This window comes from Nannobrachium achirus (genome assembly GCF_963921795.1).
Source record: "Nannobrachium achirus genome assembly, chromosome: 5".
NCBI classification, from domain to species: Eukaryota; Metazoa; Chordata; class Actinopteri; order Myctophiformes; family Myctophidae; genus Nannobrachium; species Nannobrachium achirus.
In genome coordinates, this window is record NC_137814.1 from 43910772 (window position 1) to 43938737 (window position 27966).

General features: G+C 41.5%; 1 protein-coding gene across 3 annotated transcripts in view; it reads left to right on the forward strand.

Moving 5' to 3' along the window:
* The window catches only part of LOC308285760 (extended synaptotagmin-2-like), a gene marked incomplete at its 3' end in the record, with an annotated part of 76609 nt that overhangs the window by 20580 nt on the left and 28063 nt on the right, over positions 1–27966 (forward strand). For all 3 annotated transcript variants that reach the window (XM_080726619.1, XM_080726620.1, XM_080726621.1), the window contains exons 3-8: positions 2757–2798; positions 6121–6255; positions 6772–6848; positions 7278–7350; positions 13671–13760; positions 25941–25996. In XM_080726619.1, coding sequence (XP_080582745.1) covers positions 2757–2798; positions 6121–6255; positions 6772–6848; positions 7278–7350; positions 13671–13760; positions 25941–25996 — 473 coding nt within the window. The remainder of the gene's footprint in view (positions 1–2756; positions 2799–6120; positions 6256–6771; positions 6849–7277; positions 7351–13670; positions 13761–25940; positions 25997–27966) is intronic.

Consider the following 27966-nt stretch of genomic DNA (forward strand, 5'->3'; position numbering starts at 1 on the left):
TTACTGTGTTATTTAAAGTGCTGTGGGATGGACGGGGGTGTTGACGACGTTGTGACAAGCCGATGCTAATCAGCGTTGAGGGCTTTGTGAGGGCTGGTCTTCACCTGCCTCTGTAACATGAGCTGAGCTGTCAGGCCGTGAAGATGTGTGTGTGTGTGTGTGTGTGTGTGTGTGTGTGTGTGTGTGTGTGTGTGTGTGTGTGTGTGTGTGTGTGTGTGTGTGTGTGTGTGTGTGTGTGTGTGTGTGTGTGTGTGTGTGTGTGTGTGTGTGTGTGTGTGTGTGTGTGTGTGTGTGTGTGTGTGTGGGGGGGGGGGTTAGAGAGGAAGAGTTCGATGTCTTGCTGTGTGTGTGAGTGTGAGCGAGCGTGCATGTTTGTGTGCAGGGCTGGCATACACACATACAGTACGTGCAAAGTCTGAGCCTATGGATGTTAATATGTGCACGGATGTGCATGCATGCACGCTTCTGCACATGCACACATCTTTGCCTGTGTGTGAGTGTGAGTCTGCATGAGGCCCTGGAGCTTAATTTCTGCTCTCACTATGGTGCATAAATTAGGCATTAGTCTGCAAATCAGAATCCTTCCAGTTATGTAAGGAGCGCCGTCATCCAGCCAGCAGGGCCTGGGATGCTGCTGTCTCCACCGTCACACACAAGCAGCCCTCATTCACAGCTTAATCCTCTTTTGGTCAGCACTTTACTGCTACAGCTGGCAATTTTTCAATTCAATTCAAAGGAGCTTTATTGGCATGAGAAAACATACGTTTACATTGCCATAGCAAGTGTCACACATACAAAATAAAAACAGTTGAAAATGGGGAACATAATATACAGTTTTCACTACACTAAGGCTCGGTTGTCTAAGATCTATGAGAATGTCTCACCAACCTGTGACAGATGTCAACATGCACCAGCAGACCTCATGCATTCGTTCTGGCTTTGTCCATCCCTCTCCAATTTTTGGACACAAATTTTCATCTCTCTATCCGAGATCTCAGGGGAAAATGTAGAACCTTGTCCTGTGGGGGCGTTATTTGGGGTATTCCCCTCATTACCCTCCCTTCCTAAAGCTATGAAGGATGCCATGGCCTTTGTCACCCTATTGGCTAGGAGGCTTATCCTGTTAAAATGGAAATCCCCTGTCTCTCCCTCACATACGCACTGGATGAGAGATATTCTTTACTTTCTTAAATTGGAGAAAATTAGGCTTTCCTTGAATGGCTCGAGTGAAAAGTTCTCGAAAATATGGAGTCCTTTCTTCCTATATTTACATAGGATACGCTTCCCTTTCATTCCAGATTAAAGCACTGTACGAGGTCTGGTGATGTGTTTACTCTGAAAAATGTGTGTTAGGTCGCGAGCTTTGTCGGGTATACTGTGCAATAATCCTACCTGTATGGTTAAGCGGACTGAGGTGTCTATTTTGTATGTTCATTTTATTTTATTATTATTATTATTATTGTTGTTATTTCCTTTTTTGTCTTGTTGTTTTTGTAAGTGTTCTTTTTTTTTTCTTTCTGTTTCTCTTGTTTGGGGGGGGGGGGGGGGGGGGAATGATATATATTTAAGATGTTTCTTTGTGATAATGGGGATATATTAAGCATTGTTATAACTTTTTCTTGATTCATACAATGAATGCTTGTTAAAAAACCCAATAAACAAAAGTAAAAAAAATAATAATAATAATAATATACAGTTGAAGGGGGTACAGCAACAGAGTTATGTCGCATTGTGACATTTTGTATATGTACAGGGTATGAAGCTTTTCGAACAATAGCAGCAATATTTCTTCTCAAAATGCAGTTAAAGGTAGCAGCTCTGTTCCATACTGTATGTGCAGTAGGTCTAGATGTCAAGCCATGGTTTGTAGTCCTTAGGGTGGTTGTGTTTCTAGCCTTCTTTTGTCACAACAGTTCCCAAATCTTGCTGCTGTGTTCGCACATTGTTGTATTTCTCCCAGTAGGTATGGGAGTTTTTCATCGTTGATCATGTTTTCAAACTGACTTCGGGTGTGTGTAATCTGTGGGAAGAATGTGTCTCTGATGTCTTGGTATAGTGGGCTATAGTCTTGGTATAGTGGGCTAGCAAGATACACAACTGCAGCATTACATTATGTTATGGTTGCGATGTTGTTACCTATTTTTTATCATAGTTTTGTGTGTGTGTGTGTGTGTGTGTGTGTGTGTGTGTGTGTGTGTGTGTGTGTGTGTGTGTGTGTGTGTGTGTGTGTGTGTGTGTGTGTGTGTGTGTGTGTGTGTGTGTGTGTGTGTGTGTGTGTGTGTGTGTGTGTGTGTGCGCGAGCGCGCGTGGAGACACAGGGTGTTGGCAGTATTATTTTAGATATGTCACATGCAATGTCACAGTCTAAAAGTTATTTTGGCTCTTCAACAGTTCCACAGATACTTATAGAATGGAACAGATTACAGCTGACTCCAAAGCCATTTAGAATCGTCTTTAAAAAAATGTATGTGTGGCCTGGGCTGGCTGTCAGCCACAGAGCTACACAGGGAATGGAACTGTCAGCTTTATAGGAATGCATTTTATAACATTCTTTTATAACATTCATGAGATTGTTTCATTCCATTAATTTGTCTATTTCTCACTGAACATTTCTTTTTTCTTTTTGTTATCCTGTCACCGATTTAATTGACATTTTCTTCAGTTTTATTAGAAGCACTTTTTATCTTTGCTATGCTTAATGAAATTGCATTATCATAATCATATCTTTCTCTCTCTCTACCTCTCTCATATTCCAGGTCCATTTCCCAGACGTGGAGAGAGTGGAGTGGCTCAACAAGGTAAAGTACTACACCTCCCCGCTCCTAGTCGTCTTTATCTCTCCTCCTTCGCCCTCCCTTCTTCTCTCCTCCTCTGTCCCCCGGCCCACCCGTCTTACTCCTCTCCTCTCCCTGAAGGCTACTGTCTCCCCAGAGCCTCTGCACTGCTCCACATTAGCCAACATTAGCCTGTTAGCTAGCACTGGCAGACTGGTTTATAAATAGGACCCGTATCTGGAGCCTGCTCCAGTACCTAGCTCTCCAGAGAGAGAGAGAGAGAGAGAGAGAGAGAGAGAGAGAGAGAGAGAGAGAGAGAGAGAGAGAGAGAGAGAGAGAGAGAGAGAGAGAGAGAGAGAGAGAGAGAGAGAGAGAGAGAGAGAGAGAGAGAGAGAGAGAGAGAGAGAGAGAGAGAGAGAGAGAGAGAGAGAGAGAGAGAGAGAGAGAGAGAGAGAGAGAGAGAGAGAGAATTTGATAGAGGAGGAGTGATGATAGGGGTTAGTGGGAGAGAGATGGATGATGGGGAATAGAGGGAGAGAGAAACGGAGGAGAGGCACAGAGATAAATCACAGAAGAATGGAGAGTAGAGGGAGGGATGATAGAGTGGTATTTTGTGTAAAGCCAAAGGGATTGTAAACAAAAAATAATAAAGGAATAGGACAGATTGATTCTGTGTGCTTGACTTAAAATGAGAAGATGGTAACTTGGGGGAGAGATACATGGCAAGATACATCCAGAGAGTATGCTGTGAGAGGGATGTCTTCATTAAATAATCAAGTCATTGTTTTATTTGTATTTTTATGTAGACCCAAATAAGGAGATCATAGTGAAAGACTATAAGCTTTTCAAGTCTGTTGGTCGATCGCCCGGTCAGTCTGTCTGTCTGTCTTTTCAAACACAAACCGAGATCTGTTTCCATCTCATCACGGATCACCTGCTTGTTAAGGTTACAGCAGGTCATCATGAATACAGATGAGTTTCAGTATCAACTGAAAGCATTCCATGTGATTTCCCATTCACTTCTGCATCTACTGTAGTACTAACAGAAAGTGGGACAGGAGATAAACCTTGAAGCCATTTTTAACTACAACCACACAGTCAGCTAGTGTAAGCCACTTGGTTAGTCGGTCAGTTGGTTACAAAATGTAAAGTGTATTCCAGGATAACACGACGGTCTAATATCGTCCTGGCTTCCCCGTGCAGTGCCAATAATTTGGAGCTGCGTGGAACTCCATTGTCATGATCAGTCATGAATATATTTGGACAACAAATGATGGGGGTCATACAAGCAGTGTTCTATATGGCTGATCCCTTCAGTGCCACGCCGTACAATTACGTTGTCTGAGTTACTTCTCGTCAACACAACAATAGATTTTGTAATTCGCTACAGAACATTCAGCTCTTCAGCAGTTTCTCTTGTTGACATTGCTGTCACAGTCAATGTTCCCTCCAATCTTTCATCGTTCTGAGCAAACACTCCAACCTTCTGAGCACAACTTGAAATTACTTTTTAATAAACTGTAGGCTGCGGGAGCATGTTGCTATTTCTACAAGTCATTTTTTTGACATCCAAACCTAACCCTAACCGACGCTCCGTTGTCGAAATGTTCGAAAAAGCAAGATTTACCCGTAGGCTACTAGGTCATTTAAATTAAAAAGGGTTTTATATCCATCATTATTATATACACTGTACAGGAATACAAATTCCTGAGGCGACACATTCCTTAGTCGTGCGCGACATGGTACATAGAAAGCTCAATTTATAATAAGTATTCAACTTGACCTATATTTGTTGTATTCAGCAAAGTGTAATGTGATGGTGTATAACTTAGGCAGAACATGGACATAAGGACATCAAGCCTAGTGCAAAGGGAAAGTACATCACAAAACTGTACACATGTCTTAAATATCAGTCAGTGTTCATATGAGGAACGTGCCAAACAGTGCATACTTGTCTTTAAGGCCTTCAAACATTCTTCTGTGAACACAGTATGAACGCAGTTCATATGAATGCAGTTTGAATAGATTATGTCAGCAGAGGGAATTCCTGGCAGTTTAGTGACACACGCACACACACTAGGGGTGTGTAAGAATATTGTATATTCGAATATTCGTTCGAAAGTTAACAATAAAACAATATTCGAAAGTAAAAAATTGAGCTTCGAATTAATTTATATTTAATTAAAACAAATCTACCGCACTTCTCGCGAGATTCTGGGCGCATGTAACGTTAAAAGGTGGCTGGTCTCGCAAGGCAGAAGTCTCTATTCGCTGCTGCAAAAGTGGGCTGATCTACAAGTCCACAATGCGTCGCTGATCCAATACGTTGTGGGCTTGTAAATTAAGGGTGCATATTTAGCGACACCGTCATACAGCGAAGAATAAACCCCCAGCTGCTTAACTTTCCCTTCACACTGTCACTGACCGTCGTCCGCCTCGCAGTGCACACTGACACAGTGCTTTTAAACTTGCTCACGTTGATTCAGAATGATTAACGAGTCAAGCTGAAACGGGCGACTCATTTGGTAGTGACGGGAAGGCAGACAACGAGACTTCTCCACCGAAAACACAATATAAAAAAGCATGGATTTCTTCTCTCACCGAGTCAGTCTCCCCGCACGCAGCCACGGTAAAACTCCCTCCGTCACACTACTCTTGTAGACTACCTATTTTGGTTCAAACCAAAACATAATCCATTGGTGTGATTATAATCGCTCGTTTCATGTCGTGGCTGTTCCAACTCAATCACAGCTGCTGTGACGCTTCGCAACGACGATGCGATTCTGCTCTTGCTTTTACCAACGCCAGGCACGTGCACACAGACATCAAACGGGGCTTTAGCCCCTGCCCTTTTAAGAGAGAATTGTCCACCAAAAGGCCCTTTTAGAAATGTCAGCCCCTGCCTCTCTTAACATTCTTTGCACGTCCCTGACCAACGCGGACCTGCACACAGTAAAGCGATAGAAGCGACTGTCTAGAATAAACAGCTTCGAAGTGCGAATGCTTCGAATTATTAGAATTATTAGAATATTCGAATTTATTCGAATCAAGGGTGGATTTTGAAGGGAATATTCGAATGCCATTTTTGGCAAATTTTGACAGGCCTAACACACACACACACACACACACACACACACACACACACACACACACACACACACACACACACACTAGTTGTTTAATTTCTAGTCAAATCTTTGATAATATCTCTTCCGCACTGGTGATGATAAAAACAAAATCTGCACATCTGCTTCTATAAATGTGCTCAAATTGAACATGTTTTGTTTGTAATTTTCTCCATTATCTTCTTGTTGACCTTGTTTGCATCTCCCCTCTCTTTCCTCAGACGGTGAAACAGATGTGGCCGTTCATCAGCCAGTTTGTGGACAAGCTTTTCAGAGAGACCATCGAGCCAGCGGTGAGAGGAGCAAACCCCCACCTCAGTTCCTTCTGCTTCACCAGGATCGACTTGGGCGACAAGGTAAAGAAAGGCTGACGATGGCGTTGGCAAACAACATCACAAAACCAGGGGTCTTCAACAGGGGGTCCGGGACCCCTAGGGGGTCCTCAGAGTTACTACAGGGGGTCCTCCAAAGAGGTTTGGTGTAGAGGGCAAAAAGAGCAGACTACGTTAAGTACATCGTAAAAGGTCAAGTTTATTAGGTAATGATGGCTCAAGTGGTTAAATATCTGAAAACACAAATTCACAGGAATCCAAAATACAGTGATGATTGTGCTGTCAAACGATGAAACTATATGGAATCTATGAAAAGGTTGTGAGGGTCCCTGCTTCATCTCTCTCTCTCTACTAAGGGGTCCTTGGCCTGAAAACGTTGAAGACCCCTGGTGTAAACATTAACTTCAGAGTGATCAGCTGATTTGAAGAGGGCTGTTGCTGTGCTGATTAGGTTGTGGATGTGGACAACTCCTAAACTCTTCCCTGATGGAACATGAATGAAATTAAGATTTCTCCGTCTTTCTTTTTTCATCTCTCTAGCCGCTGAGAGTGAACGGAGTGAAGGTTTACACAGAGAATGTTGACAAGAGGCAGATCATCATGGACCTGCAGATCAGGTGACCTTCTCTACATACTGCTTGTAAAAGGGGGTGACGTCGGTCTGTGGCTCAGGAGGAGTAGAATCACTGTCTAGAAACCGGAATGGTTTGATCCCTTGTTCCTCCTAGTTTCAAGTCAAAATGTGAACACGCTGACCCCGCTAGTCTCTCAAGCAAGACAACTATTCCACGCTGAGAATGGAAGCTGTCATCTGTCTTGTCATTTCCATTAACGAAAAGTAATTTGCAGTTGAACAAATTTACGTGACTGGAAAGATTAAACTGAAGTGGGGGTAGGTGGGACATCCGCTTTACCCCCTGTCATTTTCAGAGCTGTTTAGGCGGAAGCATTTGATCAGTTGATCATGTTGTTGCCTTATTATTGTCACTGTATGATGCTGGTTGGTTCACATGAGCTTATTCTAATGTCATTTTCTGTCCTTCCAGTTTTGTTGGGAATACAGAGATTGACGTGGACATTAAGAAGTTCTACTGCAGAGCTGGGATTAAAAGCATACAGGTATGGAAAGGTTCTGGGATTACAGTGTTCAGCCCGGATATGACAGTTATTTGGCATCAAATCAAACAGTCTGTTAGACTTCACAAGAAATAACCAGCCCTGTTTTTTGGTAGAAAACATTTGCAAACACAAAGACAAAGTGAAGGTTATAGGCCCTTTGAAAAATGACCCCTGATATATTTCAGGGAAAATCTTAACATAATTTGGTTTTGGTTAAGATTTTCTTTTTTTTTTTAATCCAAAACATATCTGTCCAGTCTTTGACAAGCACACGTCAAATGTTTTAATATGTTAACCCATTTAGGCCTAGAATTATTGAATGCTTTAACCAGTGAAAAATAGCAGATATACAAGCTCACAGCGCGGCACCGAGTGCCGCGCTGCAAGCTTGTAGATCTGCTATTCTGCTATTCTGGGGGGTCCCTGGAACTAAATATTTTGAGATGGGGGCCAATACATGTCATTTTGGATGTCCTTCACATGAAAAGGTTTGAGAACCACTGACATAGTAGTCTCTCAAGAACAGACTACCTGAGCTCCATTTAACTCATTCTGTGCCGATCCCGAACTAGTTCGGCTTTATTTCAATCCAATACAATTTTTTTTTAATTAATTCACTTACCCCGAGCTGCTTGTAGAGTCGTGGGTGGTCCTGGCTCGCTAGCCGCTAGCCAGCTAGCCATTCTACTCTGTCCGACGATATATTCCATTAAAAATGGTTTAAAATACATTTTTGAGCTCCCCAATGTTCACCCAATGTTCGGCGCCGCTTCCGATGAGTACACGAGTGTGCCGATCCCGAAGTAGTCCGGCTTTTTTTTAATGAAATGAATAAAATGATAAGAGGCCTTCTGAAGCCTGGCCTGATTTTTCTAGCTACTAGCCGAAAGCTAGCAACCTCCCGGCCGGCCGTTATTTGCGAACGAAATCGCCAATCTCCGCCTAATCCAATGAAAGACCACATCTTTGAAGGCTTATATCTCTGGATTGTGTCTTTAGGGAAGCGGCGCGAGGTTTATTTACGGCGAAATCGCCCAAAAATGATCTTTTAGATGACAAAATGGGAATAGCCATTCTGTTAGCATTATCATCCGGGACCTTTCCATGACGTGCATGAACGTGAGCACGTGAGGTCCTGGAAGGTGAGGTCCTGGAAGCTAAAGCGCTCGCCTATGAGAGATACCCTGGCATTCTATGGCCCCTAGAGGGCGCTGGCACTAAATGAATTAAGTGAAAAGGACCTTTTCTTTGACGATGGCCAGCCAGATTGCTGACATAGAAACATAGGGTTTTTCAAAAAATCTTAGAAGGATTCAAAAGACACTTATAGAATCAGGTCAAAATTCTAATTTTCACGATTTTTCAAAAATGGCAGATCTACAAGCTCGCAGCGCGGCGTGAGCTTGTATATTTGCTATTTTTCAATAGTTAAAGCATAAAATAATGATACACAATAATGTGTACCCAAGTACATCAAAGTTATTTTGACCCAAATATGAATCTCATTGCCACTGCCACAGTGGTTCTGCATAGTCACCCAGAGGGGACTAAAGACTGAGTTATGTAATGAGTTGGTTGACACACAGCTGATAAAGGTTAAAGGTGACAAGGTTATCCGCTCGACTGTTGGCAAAGGATCAGGCGATGTTGACTGTTCAGAGATCAGAGGAAGGGGGGTGTTCTACTGTATTTGAAGGCAGTACACTGCCATGTTTCACTGCCACAACCCCCAAAACGTTTCCTTATGCGGCGCGTTGTCGCAAAAGGGGGTATAGACCCCTCTGGGACTCCAGTCGACAAACTAGACAAACTATTTAAGGTTTAAGTGGTTAAATAAATCGAACATTAACGGTTCAATCCGTTTGGTGTATAAGTGAAGTTGCCAGGTTAGATAACATAACATCACACACAGCAAGATCTTTTCAACGCAAACCGGCAACCCAAAAGTCACTCAATTTAAAGAAAAGAGGTTAGGTTTATGTATGATCACTGACTCAGACTGTTGCCTTTTGTAAATATCTATCCACCTGGGAGGATGACTTTCCCTTTTTATCCTCAAGATCACATTGACAAAATAATGGCTTTTGTCTTGGTGGATTTGGTTCTGGCCCCGTTCAATGTGAATCCATTTCCTCACCCCGAAGTGTTGGGTGACCAATCAGGACCCAGTATAGAGTAACAAAGTAATTCAGACTGTCTCTGCGATATTGTCAGTGAGGTGGCTCTGTATCGTTTATGATAGTCAGTCACTAACATTTGATACAGTCTGTTTCTGGAGAAAACGTAACTAATTTGGCGGCAGTAACATTAGCGCTTTCTCACCATCAGTCAATTCTTCATATCCATATGAGTAAAACCGCCGAGATCATTTGTTTATGTTTGGAACACAGTTCTTATATGACGCAATATGAAAAAAGTCTATGGGAATTTAGAATGGGGGGGGGGGGGGGGCAACGTAAATGACGCCAGACTTCGTTACTCTATTAGTCTGGTCTAACCAATAATATTGTGTCCAGATACATTTTTTGTATCCGCTCCTTCCATATAGAAGTACCAGACTCGTATCCACGCATGCAGTGATATAGTTTCGTGGTCACTTTATGTATATATTCTTCTTTTTTGCAATAGCTTTTCGACACCTTATGTTTATATTTATATTTTTTTGTGCTTGTTCTTTTGGACTGTACACTACAGTACTCTTTTTCTTTTTCGTACTTCTTTGTAACTTGTAACCTTAAACTGCTGTGCTGCCTCTAGGCAACTGAATTTCCCCCGTGGGATAATAAAGGTATCTATCTATCTATAGTCTGGCTACTCGAGGCTACTTTTGTATGGCCTAAAATAATTGATGTAAGCGAACATGGTAGATTGGCTATTTTTGCATAATGTTCACCTCCAGCAGGGTTCAAGTAGGACTGTTATAACATTCTAATTTGTTATTTAATTCTTGTTTTGTCATTATGAGGGAGGGAGACGAATACATAGATTTGAAGCAGAAGAGTTAGTGAAAAGGGGGAAGACAGGGAGGGGGAGAGAGCCAAAGCACAAGAGACAGAGATGGAAAGAGATGATGTGAGATAAAGAGGAGGTGGGGAGCGAGGGAAAGAAGAGGGGGTAGAGGAGACATGCAGGGAGAGAGAGAGAGATGGAGAGAGACTGAAAGACTTTCCTGTGTGCAGACTACAGTCAACATTTGTCTCTGTACAGCTTAGATCTTAGATAAAGTGTGTGTGTGTGCGTGCGTGCGTGCGTGCGTGCGTGCGTGCGTGCGTGCGTGCGTGCTTGCTTGCTTGCTTGCTTGCTTGTGTGAGTGAGTGAGAGAGAAGGGGAGAGCGAGTCTTTTATGGGCTCTTAATTCACATATTGAAGATGTATGGCTTCCTACAAACATGACATCTCAGATAGACAGAGAGAGATTGTTCTGTGTACATAACACAGGCACTATTTGTCCGCTTGTCTCTACTGCTTAAATGTTCTGTTTGTGTGTGTGAAAAAGAGAAATTGAGGGCTTTTTATAGGATGCTTACACAGTGAGAAAGCTGTGGATAGAGAGTGAGAGAAATGGATGCAGGGAGGGAGGGAGGGTGATGGATAGAGGAAGATTGACAAATTGGGGATAGAGACTTCTGTGTGCATAAAAGACTGTGTGTGTGTGTGTGTGTGTGTGTTGTGTGTGTGTGTGTGTGTGTGTGTGTGTGTGTGTGTGTGTGTGTGTGTGTGTGGGGACATGTTTTTATTACTTTGTGGGGACCAAATGTCCCCACAAGTAATGAAGAATTGGAGAAATAGACATTGTGGGGACCAAATAGTAGGTCCCCACAACGGTTAGGGGTTAGGTTTAGGGATAGAGGTTAGGGTAAGGCCACAGGATGTGTGTGTGTGTGTGTGTGTGTGTGTGTGTGTGTGTGTGTGTGTGTGTGTGTGTGTGTGTGTGTGTGTGTGTGTGTGTGTGTGTGTGTGTGTGTGTGTGTGTGTGTGTGTGTGTGTGTGTGTGTGTGTGTGTGTGTGTGTGTGTGTGTGTGTGTGTGTGTGTGTGTGTGTGTGCTACGAATTTGCCATGCGGCAGGTGGCTGCGGCAGTGCGTTTTTCCCCCCGATCGAACCAAGTTCGATTCGTGCATCTTGTCGCATGCGGTAAAAACTCATCACTCCTTTTATAGCCTCGGAAACCCAGACCTTTCTCCTTTTATGACTCCTTTTTGGATCTGCAGCGCAGATTCCGCACAGCATTGCACACCAAATCCAATGCGTTTTAATCATGCAGCAAACGGAAAAAACGCAACGGTCCTGTGTGCAAAGCCGGTTATTGTTAGATAGGTTGACTTTACTGTCATTCCACAATACATGAAATGCATAAATGAGCTCAATTTCGTTCCACTGGCTTACTATAATCTAAAACTACTCTTAGTTAAAAGAATCCTAAAATACTACAATACTAAAACCACCACTAACGAAAGGGTTATAAAATCACAGTCAGTTCATAATGATACATTTGATATTGCACAGCAAGGAGTCCTCGGCAGCATAAAGGAGAAAGGTTGTATGGTTGCAGATAAGAGCAGACGATAGGTGGTTTTAATAATGTGTGTCAGTATGTACATAGGTCACAACCTCAGTGACATGTCTCTGTAGCAAAGCACTACATGGGTTACTGAGCATGCTTTTGACAGGAGAGACAAACATTAGCACAGCACAAAATAAGACGTGTAGGACAGACGTGGAATAGAAGGCTCTGGTGCTGGGTTTAGTCCTACGCCAGTGGTCACGCGTGACACGTTGCCCAGAGGCTTCGACCATCTCGTAATTCATTTCAATGATCATTGGTTAACACAGCAGGGTTCCCACGGTCATGAAATTCCTGGAAATATTTTGAAATTAGAAAAAAATAATAATCCAGTACTGGAAAAGTTTTGGAATTCATCAAGGGTCCTGGAAGGTCCTGGAAAAAATAGCTATGCATTGTCTTTGGTTATTGATTTTGTTAACACCTCTGAAATGACAAATTAAACATGGGCCAAATTGTCAAATATTAGACGCAGAAATTGTGAAAATAGCCGATCTACATGCTCACGCTGCGAGGCGTTGTGAGCATGTAGATCTGCTATTTTCACAATAGAACAGTGTTATACAAAATTCCTCAACTCTTAGTGCTCGTCAGGGTGCCGGGTCCCCAGTTAAAATATGATTATTTCGGGGGTCACGGCCTGAAAAGGTTGAGAACTGCTGCCAATACACTACCTGTCTTTGGGCATTGCGCATAGGAGTAAGCGACCTGTTATTGAGCTGAATTATTGTTAATTTGGGTTAAATATTCTGGAAAAGTTTTGGAAAAGTTTTGGAAATTAATTGGTAAAAATGTGTGGGAACCCTGACACAGTCTGTAAAGATTAATTAGCATAATGGTAATATTACCCTACAGACTAGATCCAAACTGTATACTCAATAGGTGTGGTCTGCTATAGACATTAGGTGAATCATTTGTTTACTAACCTCCCTCTCCAATAGAAATAAACCACAGCAGAGCAGATAAACAGACACTATCTCCCATCTCTTCCAGCTGAAGCCATCTTTAATTGCGCCGATTTTGCACCGATTTCCGCATAAGGAGATTCCGAACGTTTCGCGCCGGTTAGGGAAAACCGCGCGTCGGGTCGGGTCGAGGCCCGGCACTGCACTCCGTGCCGCGGCGGGGAACGCGCGTGCCGAATCTGAAGCCGGTGGGACGAACGGTTCTCGAGATACGCGGATTACAAACACACACGCAGAGACTTCTCGCATTTATAGATAGATAGTTCAATATTGAAAATGGGTGGTCTTCCCCTTTAATGTCTGTACATGCTGAAACAACATACCTGTAGTGTAGTTCACATTATAACAGTCTATTTAAAAAAAAGCATACTTCATCTTCAAGAATATTGTTTGATCTACCAGGGCTGTGCAATTAAGTAATTGGACATCTAGAGTTTATCTTTCACACTTATTTAATTGTGTAATTTAAACATCTTATTTGGTCACCTATTGCACCTTGCCCTCATTCCTTACCATTACACAATAATTAATAAGCAGAATATGGTACACCATTGAATAAAGATATGGCAACAAGGGCATTAAGAGCATACATACAGTATTTTAAACCTCTTATTCTGTTACACTTCATCATTATCAGTAATTGGGATGAATAATCATGCGTTTTAATTAGAACATGTATGTATGTCTGACTGTGTGTTTGTACGGTATGTATGACGTCTTTAACAATCGCAACTTGAAACAATCTTATCAATTGTTTTGTTAATGACAGGTATTCTCTCTATCTCTTTCCAGCTCCATGGTGTGTTGAGAGTGGTGATGGAGCCGCTGTTAGGAGACATGCCGCTAATCGGAGCGCTGTCCGTCTTCTTCCTCAAGAAGCCTGTGAGTACAATTTCCTTTTCACCAACACAGTGGCACACCCACTAAACATCTAAGAATGTCTTGTGAGCCTATTATGTTCTATTGACCTGGTCTTGGTCTTTGGCTTTCTGGTACATTGTTTTGACTTGTAGAAGTTTGGTTGACTGGTAGAGATGTGGCTGAGGTTTGGTTTGTTGGTAGCCCCATATAGAACCTCACCCGTCGCTGCATACTGTTGTGCTCCGAGACGAGGTCCTATAAAGGTTTCCCCGTGGGGGAGGAGAACGCCTCCAACGTGTAGGTAGAAAACACTTTTCCCGAAATTGTATCCACAAAGTAAAGGTAGTTCCGAGCTCCCAGACTGTGATAACCTAACCAGGGTCAATAAAACATGAACCAGGGCACGACACAACCCCTTAAAATCGCTAGTTTTGTCAGCTGGGAATGTTTACAAGCCTGGATGTTGCAGGCGGAATGGCAGCATTACCGGCCCCTCTGGTCGAATGTCTGTTCGAATGCAGCGACGGTTGGGGATACGTTCGACCAGATGGGCCGCTAATGCTGCCATTCCGCCTGCAACTTCCAGGCTTGTAAACATTCCCAGCTGACAAAACTAGCGATTTTAAGGGGTTGTTTCATGCCCTGGTTCATGTTTTATTGACACTGGTTAGGTTATCACAGTCTGGGAGCTCGGAACTACCTTTACTTTGTGGATACAATTTCGGGAAAAGTGTTTTCTACCTACACGTTGGAGGCGTTCTCCTCCCCCACGGGGAAACCTTTATAGGACCTCGTCTCGGAGCACAACAGTATGCAGCGACGGGTGAGGTTCTATATGGGGCTAGTTTGTTGGTAGACATTTGGTTGGCTGATAGATGTGTGGATGTTGTTGACTGGTAGCCTACATAAAAAGTGAGATCATGTTGGATACAAATATCCAGTGTTGGGACTAACACATTGCAAACTAACGCGTTAATGTAACGCAACTACTTTTGCTGTGACTAGTTAGGCAAATAGTACGTTCCCTCGCTACTTGCTCGGTGTTCAAACTGTTGTTAATAGGGGACGATTCTTACCTTTTTCTGTATTGTATTAAAAATGGAAAGGCATAATCTAGGTTAGGTAACAGATGTCTGTAGTTCCGAATGTCTGGACAAAAGTTTATTGTTGGGTTGAAACTTGAAACAACCATTAAACCATTTATTTCTTTTTGAGCGTTGGTCACAACGCTCCTATACGTGGCCGTGTGTGTATGCGTGTGTGTGTGTGTGTGTGTGTGTGTGTGTGTGTGCGTGTGTCCGTGTCTGTATGTAGCCTGGCAGTACCTTTTGTGACCAGACTGACCACACATGTTAAGGGAGGGGCGCTGTTGTTCACACACACACACACACACACATGGATGGATGGATGGATGATGGATATATATACAGTATTTGTTTTGCTGTTGCGCAGCCTCCACGACCAACGCTCAGTTCACACGGGTGTGATTTTTTGTTATGTTCATGACCGGGAACGTGTATGCACTGCACGTTCATGAACATGGAGGCACGTTTGTGAACTTGGAGGCATGTTCAAGATCACATTGACTGTTTATTCCAGTCTAGAGCAGGCAGAACTAAAATGACATGTTTTCAATGTTGTTGTTGAAGACATTATTCCTATAGAGCTACAATAGAAATACATTCTGGAGCAAAATTAATAAATAAAAGTAACATAAAAGTAACTAAAGTAAATTAACGTGTTAACTTTTAAATTTAGTAACTGGTAAAGCAACTAGGAACTAGTTATTTTTTAAAGTAATGTTCCCAACAAATATGTCACAGATGTGTTAAGATTTATATAATTTGGGTGTCGCAATGTACTTGCCCACCACTGTGGAATCTGGGGGTTTGAATCCACTGCGATGCATCCGGCTTTGTCGAGCATCAATACAAACACATTTGGCCCATGTCCAGGAAGGGAGGATGGGCGGTGGTATCTGTCACCACACATACTCCTACGGGCCAGGGTGGCTGGCACCTGTCAGCAAGGAGTGTTATGCAGGGGGGACATACAGTAGGCTCTATGTCCTCCTGGTGGGGGCTCCTCACTGGCAGGTGAGCCAGTAGGATACAACAGCAGTGACAACACATGTAGTTGATATGTTTTGGGGAGGAATGAATGAACTGGGGGAGAAAGGGGGGTAAAACCAAAAACAAGATTTATATGATTTCTTCATGGTAATCCTGAATGTGACTGATGGATGTTTTTGTGACAGTTTGACGTGGGTTGCTCAGGGCATGATCATAGTATTAATTCAGCAGCATTCGCCGTTCCACCAAACTACAGTGGGTGTCAGTTGTGATGCTAGAACACAGCCTATCCCCACCATCATTCCATTCCTTCTCCCTGAATACCGTCTTCCTTCCTGTTTCTTTAGTACATATTATGTTTAAGATTCATGGCTTGATACCATCTCCCCCTGGAAAAGCAAGCTTCAGCATTACAAAAAGATGTGAGAAACACGCTCCCTCTCTCCTCCCCTTTCCTAAGATAGTTAGGCTAGTTTTATTCCCAAATCAGAAGTGGGCAACGATGTAGGTTCCCTTATCCTGTTTATGGATGAAAGCCAAACTTGTGGTTGTTAGTCAGACCTGGACAAACAGGGACTCGATGTTTATATTTTTCTCTTGCAAATGCCAAATCTTTTCCCCTCACAACAAGGCCATGGGCCTGTAATTCATTCAGAGGAATTCCCATCAATACAGTCACATGATCAGATACAGTTGCTATCTTAATTACAAACATTTTTGATAAATGGTTAGATACACACTTTACAAAAGAAACTCACTCCTTCATCACTGCTTTGAAGTTTATCAGCGGGGGAGCGGATGGGCCTCATGGCTCAGCAAGGCTCAGGATTCCTTCATATTGGTCATGTTATGATTTAAAGATTAATTCTATTAGTGGGAAAAAACTTTTAGCTGTAGAAAATTGTTGTTGGCATATGAATCCACTAATTCTCCATGTCACTGCATTGAACAGCACATGCTTTGTGTTGTTTCTTTGCATGACCAACCACTCTTCTCCTATAGATTTTTCACAGTGGCGACGTCCTCTCATTGGCATTCTATAAGCCTGGTGTTTAAATCACCCAGACAGACATTATATGCTCTCAGGTTCAGACCTAAGCAATCAAATGCATTTCATTGCACAAGTCAAATGGTATTGGTCGGTGTCAGGCCATTGCTGTGGAGCTTTGCTCATGCGCAGCAGGTCTAATTTCTCTCGCTCGTAAAGCTTGACGATCTTCTATGGTGCTCACTGCTCAGTAGGCTTGACCCAATTATTACATAATCACAATTATTAGAAATAATCACAAATTAATTATTTTGCATAATTGTCATAATTCCATGTTGAAATAAAAAAAGAATAGCAGAAATAGCTGATCTACAAGCTTGAAACATGTTGTAAGCTTGTAGATAAGCTATTTCTGTTTTTTTTAGTATAAAATTATGAAATATGTCAGTAATCTGCCCTGTACAGTTTGTGATCATGAAGCCTAAATAGCAAACAGAAAATAAGTTTGTATTCACATGTTCATTCTTCAATGCCAAAAACACAATTAAATCGTTAATCGCAATTATTTGTGTGATGACAATAATCATCAATTTTAATTTGTAATAGTGACAGCGCTACAGTGCTCAGTTAACCCACTCCCTGCCGCATGTCCCATACTTAATGTAATGTGTATTAGAACCAACCATAGAGATTCCTGAAAACTCTGTAGAGGAGGACTAGATAAACCTAGCAACCACAGTCTGACTGCCAGTATTTGGCTGTTGTAACTTGTCTGGTTACAACTCACTATGTTGTCTTGGCTCAGACTCACTGTAGTGTTTAGTTTGGTGTCGTAGCAACAGGCTGAGGTCTCTCCTCTGGCATTGGATCCTCATGAAGGTGGTTGGTAGTGGTGCTGTCTTTCAGTTTTTGTTTGAATCTCCTTGGAGTTGCTGGTGGGTGTATAAAGTCAACCACACCGGGCACACCCATAGATAAATAGATTCAAACAAAAAGTTGATTGATTGAATATTAGTATTCTTCTTCAGCCACCAGTCAACCACATGCTTACCAACATCCACACATCTATCAGCCAACCAAATGGATCATCACAAAAAAAAGCTGTTGTTCGTTGTTCCATGTGCTGATATCAATACATTGCTCTCAGTATCATTGCTTTGTGTTGCCCGTAGTCTCTGGTTGATGTCTGGTAATGATAATGACAGACACGAGAAGAATCTCACTACTTTGCATGTTTCTCGCCCCTCCCGTAATGCGAGAGCTCACGAGAACTTCTGGGAACTCAGATTGCTTTGCTTGGAGTATACAGGGAGTCACTGACACTGTGACAGACCAGATTGTGTGTGTAGTATGCGATACATAGTGCCCTAATAAGGTTACAGTACGTGTTTAAAAGTCCAGTGTTGCAGTTTGCCAGGGGGATCAATATATTTGATTTTGTTTTCGTGCTGGGAAACCGGAGCCTCTTCTTTTCTTGGTCGCATACGTTTCAAATAGAGAGATTTTTATGGGACTTGATTTGTATTTAATTTCAGTAATCCTCTACATTGTTTCCATGCTCTACTCCCTCTGTCTGCAAACAAGAAGAAACGTGTTGGTAACTTGGGAAGATTTAAGTTCAGGAGGAGCAGTAGTTTCCATGGCAATAATCAAATATAATGGTGTAATAATGAGTGTGTGTGTGTGTGTGTGTGTGTGTGTGTAGAATCCTGTCTCATGTAATGACCTCACTTCCTGGGCTGGTCTTTTTCTAAAAGCATCAAGCGCGTACTCCACGGGAAGCAAACCACCCACTCCATTCTGCAACACCCCTCCCCCTTTCCCCTCTCACGCACACACACAAGACAACACACACAGGAATAGATACAGATGCGAAAATTTGTATACCCACACAGATATGCCGTTGGCACACATCACATCAATGTCTCTCTCAGACACACATAATAACACTCGCTCACACAATTCTCTGACACGTAGACATATAAAATGTCATTCTCTATTTCTCTCTTTCACTCAGTCAGTCGCTCTCACACTGGCATACACTACGCCTACACAGCGTTGCCTGAGCAGCAGCGGCAGCAGCAGCAGCTTGCCCAGCCCATCAGCCTGTCAGAATGCAGTGTGCCAGCTTGTAATCCTCTTTGTATCCACTCTGCAGGCTGAAGGCAGGAAGCAGTGGTGCCTTTATTGATAGATGTACAGTAGGCTGACAGGAAACAGGGAGAGAGATGGGGGGGTGACACGCAGCAAAGGTCATCAGTATTGGGACTTGAACCTGCAACGCTGCAAGGGCTGGATTACCAGCCTAGGTGCCTGGAAGTGGAACACTACCCTGTGGCCCAGGCCTCCACTTTAGTTATTTGAAAACTTTGGTTACTAGTTACTTTTAGTTACAGTTTCCACCTCAGTAACCAACTCTGCCTTTTAAAAAACAGCTGATGTACAAGCTGACAATGTGTTGTGATGTGACGCATTGTGAACTTGTAGATCTGCTATTTTTTTTTCGAAAAGATTTTTATACATTCTGCATAATGAGTACTTTCTACTTTTGGTACTTTAAGTACATTTTGATACCAATAATGTTGTACTTTTACCCAAGTACATTTTTAATTCCTGGCTTTTTCTTGTAACAGACAGAGTATTTCTACATTCTACATTTTTTGATACTTGATACTAAAGAATGAGTACTTTTTCCATCCACTGGCTGTAAGAAACGCATGGCAGGGCTACACTGTACACAGGCGATCAAATTAACGTCAAAATATGATACAATTGAGGTCATTTTAACACTTATGTTGCTATGATTTTTTTCTCTTCAATGTCCCACGTTGCCATGGTTACCATAGACTTCCATGTAATTGCGCAATTGTGTAAAAGGTACACGCCCATGCCTAGCTGATGCACCACGTGTGTGCACACTGTTCACAGCTTTCAAACAAAAAAAATCCGCTTGGAAATCCGTTCAGGCATTCATGATTTATCAGCCATTATGTTTTCTTCAGATGTAAACAAACATGGCTGCCATGTTTGAAAGAATGGGTTGGTATGGGGGTTAAACATTCAATTTCGCGATCGCGATCATGCCTAATACATTTCTGGAGGTCCAAAACAAATTTTTGGATTTTTTTTTTTTTTTTTTAAACGGCCCAAACTCGGGAAACTCGGGGTTGGCATAGCGGTAGTACCTTTTCAAACTCGGGAAACTCGGGGTTGGCACCAGATGTGTTAAGTCTCGTCTTTACATCTGTCCGTCTGTCTGCCTGTCTGTGTGCTGTCTGGTCATCCATTCATCCGTCTCTCTCTGTAATGTTTGCCTGTTTTCCTGTGTCTGTACTAGTGCTGTGCCCCCGCATATTTACCAACAATTTCCTGTGAGTCAGCTTATACATGTAGGTACTGTAGTGCTTTTCCAAGCATTTACCGCAACCCCCACATATTGTGTTCACCATAAAGGACAGGAAATGTAACGGAACACAGCCGACGGCAGAGAAATGAGAGGAGGTAATCAAGCAGAAAAAAATATATGAAACTGATTTTCCTTTGTTCAGCCTGAATCTGTAGCTGCAGTAATTGACCAGAGGTGTAAAGTAACTACACACATTCGAATGCTATGGATTCTAGCCTAAATAATTTATCCCCTTATGCAAGGTGAAATTGTATTTTATTTCTATATATTCCTTTACATTCAGATCGTGTTCAATCCCAAATACAATGCTTTAACTGTTATTATTACTCCTTTCACACACCTGCTTGTTACTAGGTAGTTTGCTGTGACATTTCGGACGCCAAAACTTCCGGCTCACAAAATAAGTGACCGTTTTCACATGGTGTGAATTTCAAACTTTCTGTAACTTTTGAAAAAACTTCCAGAACTTTGGCTCTGTGTAAACGGGGCTTTACTTTACTTGAGTATTTCCAATTTTCGATACTTTTACTTCTTCTCCACCACATCTTAGAGGCAAATATTGTACTTTTACTCCACTACATCTATTTGGGAACTTTAGTTACTTTGTAGATTTTGATTATTACCACAAAACATGCATTAACCACTTCAGTCCTAACTACTTTTCGGCCTTTTGAAAATAGCCGATTGAAAATGGCTCACAGTGAGCTTGTAGATCTACTATTTTCAAAAGATTTTTGTAAATTTGAAAACTTGAAATGAGACATTCTGCCTAATGAGTACTTTTGCTACTTAAAGTAGATTTTTATATCAATACTTTTGTACCTTTATTTAGAAAGGTTTTAGAATTCCGTACTTTTGTAACAGAGTATTTCCACATTGCAGTATTGATTCTTTTACTCAAGTAAAACATTGTAGTACTTTTTCCACGACTGCAATTGACCAAGGCGAAGGCAAGAGCTCACCATCACAGAGAGGTTGCGCAACATCAAACTCGGGTACCAAAGCAGCTTGTATAAACATTTTAATAGGCTTTATTTGAACACAGTGTTTTAAGAGTTTAACACAAACCTCTCACTTTGTGTTTTGTTTAGTTTTTTATAATGCTGCTGAGTGGTTAGTGAGCCTGCCTGGGGAACCAGAGCCCCTGGTTGTCGCAGGTACGATTCCATGCCAGGCCAGCAATGTGTCGGAGTCAGGGGTGTCGCACCAAATTCTGGGCCCTGGGTACAAGGATTCACTGCGGGCCCCCCATGAATGTTCTTCATAGGGGGAGGTGGTTTAACCCATTTAGACTGGGAGCTTGTAGATCTGCTATTTTTGAAAAATTGTGAAAAGTGAGCAAGACACCTAACCCTAATTGCTCCCCCCTCCGCGCTCCTCTGTGGGCAGCACTCTAAGCTGAAACTGAAATTCCCCCTTGGGATAAGCTAGCTGTGTAAAAAAAGAAAGTAAAATAATTCAACATAAATTGAACAACTGCCAATCTTCCTGGTGGAATGTGGCAATTCTATTAACCAAAGGGAAACATTTGTGTTTCCTTATCAAATGGTTGCAAGCCTTATGAAGCCAGTAATACCAGTCCTATCATAGTTATGTTGGGTGTGTGTTCTCTGGTTTGCTTTGAGAACAGCAGTGAGTCAAGTACATTTCACTGTTGTCCTTTATTGACATTATTGTACACATTTATTGTAGATTGAACACAGGAAGGGGCCTGAGAGTGTACTTTGAATGTTTGCTTACATTTTACACTGAGTTAATTTAATACTGAAGATGTGTCTGTTTTTCTATGGTTTTACTGTGATTTCTCTTATATTTCTTTGTACTTTGCTTGCTGTCTCTTTCCCAGTACAACGTTTATAGGTTGTCCAGTGGCCTATTCTGTAATAACAGCAGTTCTTCAGCATGTTGACATTTGATCCTATATTTTTCTTTTTAAATCACAACTCTGTAGAAATAAGCATTTGGACAAAGTGTGAAACATAATCCTGTACTTTTATGTGTAGACATACTGTATGATCTCTCTCTCTGTGTCTCTGTCTCTCTCTCTCTGTCTCTCTCTCTCTCTCTCTCTCTGTCTTTCTGTCTGTCTGTCTCTCTCTCTCTCTCTCTCTATCTCTCTCTCTTTCTCTCTCTCTCTCTCTCTCTCTCTCTCTCTCTCTCTCTCTCTCTCTCTCTCTCTCTCTCACACTCTCTCTTTATATGTCTTAATACAAGACCCTCTCATCCAGTAACCCATTACCTCTTCTTCTGGCACATGATGACATCACACATCAGCCCATGTTTGGTAACCTTGGCGACTGCGACACAGATTTCACTCGTTATGATTTGATGGTTGACTCACTGGTATTCTGGCGTGAGAACGTCCTTCCCAATGGGAACCTTGTGATTCTCTCGTGAGTTTAATATTCATAACCTCATATGTGATTAGTCATGCAGGCAGAAGACCCAAGACAGAAATCAGTGAAAGGTCAAGAAAACATACAATTTTATACAGGATGGTGCCGTTTGAGGAAGCTGACCTCACTATCATGCTATTGATACTTAATTTACTATTCTTGCTACTACTACTGTCTATTAGTGGACTTGAAAGAGAGAGTAACGTGTGGGTTTGTGGTTGGTTGTCAAAGAAAAACAAATATTATGTCAATGTTTCTGTTATTGAGTGACACGTGCTGAAACATGATACCTTTGTGTCTGCAGTACTGTATTATGTCTACCATACTATATACTGTATGTGTGTAGTATGTCTTGTGCCAGTGCCAGACTATAGGCAGAAGGTATGACGATCTACAGTGGCTTTTAAGAGCATGGCATATATGCCAAATACAGTAATCTAGGTTTAATTAAACAAAGACCATGTAGTTACTGTAAGTTAAAATAGGTTAATAAAGTATAAAATGATGGTAAATGCTCATCAACCAAAACAGACATTTTGAAATGGCCTAATATGGCTTAATAATTGACCCAGCATTCAAAACACAACTTTTCATTCTATAATATGGATATCAGAAATATTTCTATAAGTACTCACATGTCACATTGCATTGATTAGTCTTATTTTAACTACTGCAGTTTACACATGGTCTGTGAACCTCTGTCTTATCATTGGTGGTCTTTATATCTCTGCATATCTCTGAACTGTGTCTCTCTTTACTGCCTGTCTCTCTCTACTGTCTGTCTCTTTGAACTGTCTGTCTCTCTGTATTGTGTCTCTCTCTCTGCACTGTTTGTCTCTTTTCCCCTGTCACCTATTTTCTGAATGTACACGTTTGAGGTCATTTAGGGTCATGTCATTCTAGCCTATCACCCAGATATCACTCCACACATACATGAACCGGGGCGGCTGTGGCTCAGGAGGTAGAACAGGTTGTCCAATGATCCATGGGTTGACGGTTCGAATCCCTGCTCCTCCTGTCCACATGTCGAAGTGTCCTTGGGCAAGACACCGAACCCCACATTGCCTCCAATCAAGCTAGTTTGCCACCATTGGTGTGTGCATGTGGAGTGTGAAGTGAGGACGCTGGTGTTGACTGTTAGCCACTTCCCAATGTATGAATGAATGTACCATTGTAAAGCGCTTTGAGTTCGCAACTTGCTTAGAAAAGCGCTATAAACATGCCATCCATTGAACCCTTGCATCCCTCGTCTGGTCATATCATAATAGGCAAACATTTGGCAAATGTGTAGAATTGCAGATCTACAAGCTGCAAGGAGGTGTGAGCTATATCAGATTTCTCACCAAATGAGTCAGAAAATATTATAGTTATTTTGTTCTGCCTTTGTATTCCACAACATAAAACATATGCAATCAAATTATTTGAAACTCTAGCCAAAAGCCAATGGCTCATTATATTTCCTGTGTTGTAACATGTTAATCAAATCAACATTATTGATTACATGTGTACAGTATGTCGGGCCAGTCAATTCACCCTGAGAAAACAGTTTCTGACCTGCTGGATGTGTAGACATACTGCTGAGTCATGAAGTTTAACTTGCCGTTTCTCCACCAGTGAAGTGGAAATGCTTTCGATCAGGTTGTGAAGAAAGACGTTTAACCAATTAAGACATGAGAAATAGCTAAAAATGTCTTCTAAGTCCTAATAGTTTTCTGAAAAAACTGTGGTGTTTCTTCATCTGTGATGCTCAAGGTTAGAATTATATGTATTTGACCACAGACCCCCATCTAAAAAAAAATTTCCAGGGACTTCCCCAGAAGCAAAGATTTTTGTTAAAAACGTTTGCTTTAAAAGAATATATATTAAAAAATGTGTGCACATTTTCATGTTTTTTCAAAGATAGCAGATCTACACGCTCATAGCGTGGCACCGAGTGCCACGCTATGAGCTTGTAGATCTGCTATTTTTGAATAGCCAAAGTATGGTTAAAGTGGTAATGTGACACAGATGCGTTCCTGATCTTAATGGTTAATAGAGGAATATTGTGTTACTTGACATACTGCAATGGGTCCTGAGTCCATGGTAATGGCCTAATTCAGCTCTCAGCGTTAACAGTGACGTGGACGTTCTGCTCTGTGACCCTCGCCCACCATGACCCATACTGATAGATACACCATGTGTACAGCCATCCCCAGCGTTCATGTTTACACTGTTCTGTGTACTCTTTACCATCAATGCAAACACATGTGTGAATTGTGCTATAGCTACAAGTGCAGGAACTACGTTTTTGAGATTGATTTGTCTTAAAGGTCAAATCAGCCTTCATGTTTTGTTTGGTCGATAAACGATAACTTCATGAACAGATGTACAATCAGTGCAATATCACCTGGCTGTAGTATACAGATAACCCATTTGGCTGACCAGTTGAAACACTTTAAAGCCTTTTCATATCATATCAGCATGACTTTACTGCACTTTGTCTTTGTTTTGGATAGAAGTGGTGGTTGGTCAGTTGTCATTGCCTCAACCCTAGCATCCCTATTTTGGGCATGTCATTATAGGCAAAACATTAAAATAATATTCAGAAAGGACTGGTCCAGAGTGTACGTGGATAAGCACTCAAACCCCAGCATCTGTATTGTGGTGAAAACCATCGCAGAAAATGGCAGCCCCATGTGTCTATTTCCAGCAAAGATATTTAAAGTAGTAGTTCACCCCAATTTTTTCCTCGATTACTCAAGCCATGGAGACTTGAGTTCAATAATATTTTTAGTTTTTTGTCGTATTCCTAACTTGACAATAATTTGATTACAATGAATGTACCCCCATTGATTTTGGATGGGGACCCAAATGGATAAATTGACTATAATAAATTTTTTGTCTTAGGAATGCGACAAATACAAAAAGAATATTATTGAACTCAAGTCTCCATGGCATGAGTAATCAATAGGAAAAAAGTCATTTTGGGGGTGAACTACTCCTTTAACATAGAGCGAAAACAGAAAAGTCACTAGTAGAGCCCTGATGAACTCCTGTCAACCAAGTATAGGGCTTATTAGTGGTTTAACCAACACAGGGCTGGTACGTGAGTGGTGATGATGTCAGGTGATGTCAGACAGAATCAACAGTGTATTTTGAACCCGAGCTCTGGACTGCACAATTACCTGTGAAACTCAACACCTTGTGATACATGTCAGTCTTTTGTGTGTTAGGGTTTGTGTGAATGAATGGTGTCAGTGTTTATGTTCCTGTTGGTAACACATCCTGAGTAAATAGATTTGATGTTTTTCTGAAGTCAAGTCATTCTAAATTACATCATGTTCTCTTTCTGCATTTTAGCTGCTGGACATCAATTGGACTGGTCTCACCAATATGTTGGACATCCCTGGTGTGAAGTAAGTAAATCAATGTCCAGTAAGTAAGTGTGTGTGTGTGTGTGTGTGTGTGTGTGTGTGTGTGTGTGTGTGTGTGTGTGTGTGTGTGTGTGTGTGTGCGTGTGCGTGCGTGCGTGTCTGTGTGTGTCACTGTATTGTCTATCATTGTGCATCAGTTTGCATTTTGTCGCTGTCTGGCAGAAACCTCATATCTCTATATTTCAACTTTTTATATATATTTTTGTAAAAATGATGCCCCAAGTGGCGCACAACATTTGTGAAAATAGCAGTTGTACAAGCTCACAACACGTCGCTTGTGAGCTTGTAAATATAATATTAAATATTTATAAGTCTATTCTTTGTGCATATTTTACAGTTTACAGTTTAGGCATTTAGCAGACGCTTTTAATCCAAAGCGACTTACAATAAGCAGATAAAACATCACAATAATAAACAAGATAATATGTCGGTACATCAACAGCAATATAACAAATGCAAATGAATATCTATCTAGAAAAAAACAATATAATCAGTAAAGAAAAAAAAATCTTATCTGCTGTTGTTCATGTCTGTCCTATCATTTGGGTTGGCTAGGCCGGTATCATCCGCTTTAGTAGAGTGCCTAGTCTGGTGGTGAAAATTCAGCAAGGACGGTAACAAATTAGATGTGTTAAAATCCATTCATCCATCGTACTGTACACACACAGAAAGAACCCATAGAGGTTTCATCACCTGTAAGGCCTGTTATACATGTCGTTGGACTAAAAGGTTATATCACTTACTTACAGTATACATACTGCTAAAAAAAATATATATATTTTCTTCAATTGGGATGTTTTAGCCTGTCAAGTATTTTAGTGGTACAGATTACTTGTAAATGTAAATGGTAGATTTGTGCATTTTTATAGTGCCTTTCTCAATTCATATACATTAGTGATTTACAGTATATTTTCACCCATTCTCACTCTCACACACACACACACACACACACACACACACACACACACACACACACACACACACACATTGACACACATTGACACACCCAACATCAGAGGAAACATGCAAGGCACCAACTTGCACATCGAGTCAGGTTAGGGGTTGAGTGTCTTGGTCAAGGACACTTCAGCACTGACACATGGAACCTTGCGATTCCTAAAGGGCTGCTCTGCCGTCTGAGCTGTGTGCACACACGCACACACAGATAATTGCACAATACACTCAGACACACTGCACCATGCGTCACACACTCCCTACGTACTGCACACTCTCTAGGATGTCTGTTGTGCCCCCTTGCTTTGTCCTTTAGAGAGTTATTCTCTTCAAAATGTTTTATATGATGTCTTAAGTGCCTTTCACACCTTCAAGGGTGTGGAATGTATCGCCCAATGATGTGACATGACGCAGTTGACTTCATCCTTTCTTGATGTCATCGTTTCATGACATCAATATTTTGAGGAGAATTACACAGAAGACACAGGGTCTTTTTTTTTGCTACACTATTGTATCGGTCTCCTCACATCTATGGGATTTAGGTTGAATATTGGCAAAGCTTTCCTTTAAGGCTTCTTCGGGTCCAGCTCTGTCTTGAAGTCTTCTCATCTCATTTGTTGGATTTGGTTATCAAATATCTCCTCCTCTGTCAAGAATGACCCTTGAGAGCAGGTTAAGAACCAAAACAGTAAACACATTTCAGTCAAGTTCAATTAGTCTCCCATGAACTTTTATGTTAGTTTAATTTTAACTTTTAATATTTCTTTTCAAAAGATTTGAGCATTTGAAATGTATTTACTCAGTTAACACTCAGTTCATCTCCTATTAATTCACTGGCAGAGCTAAATCCTGAGTAAATCTTTAATCAGTAAATTCTTATAATAATTGTACAATGTATCGACAGTAGAGCAGCACAGTTAATAAAAAATTGGGATTTAATTTACCACAATGTAATCATGTAATTCAAACATCTTATTTGGCCAGCTGCTGCACCTTGC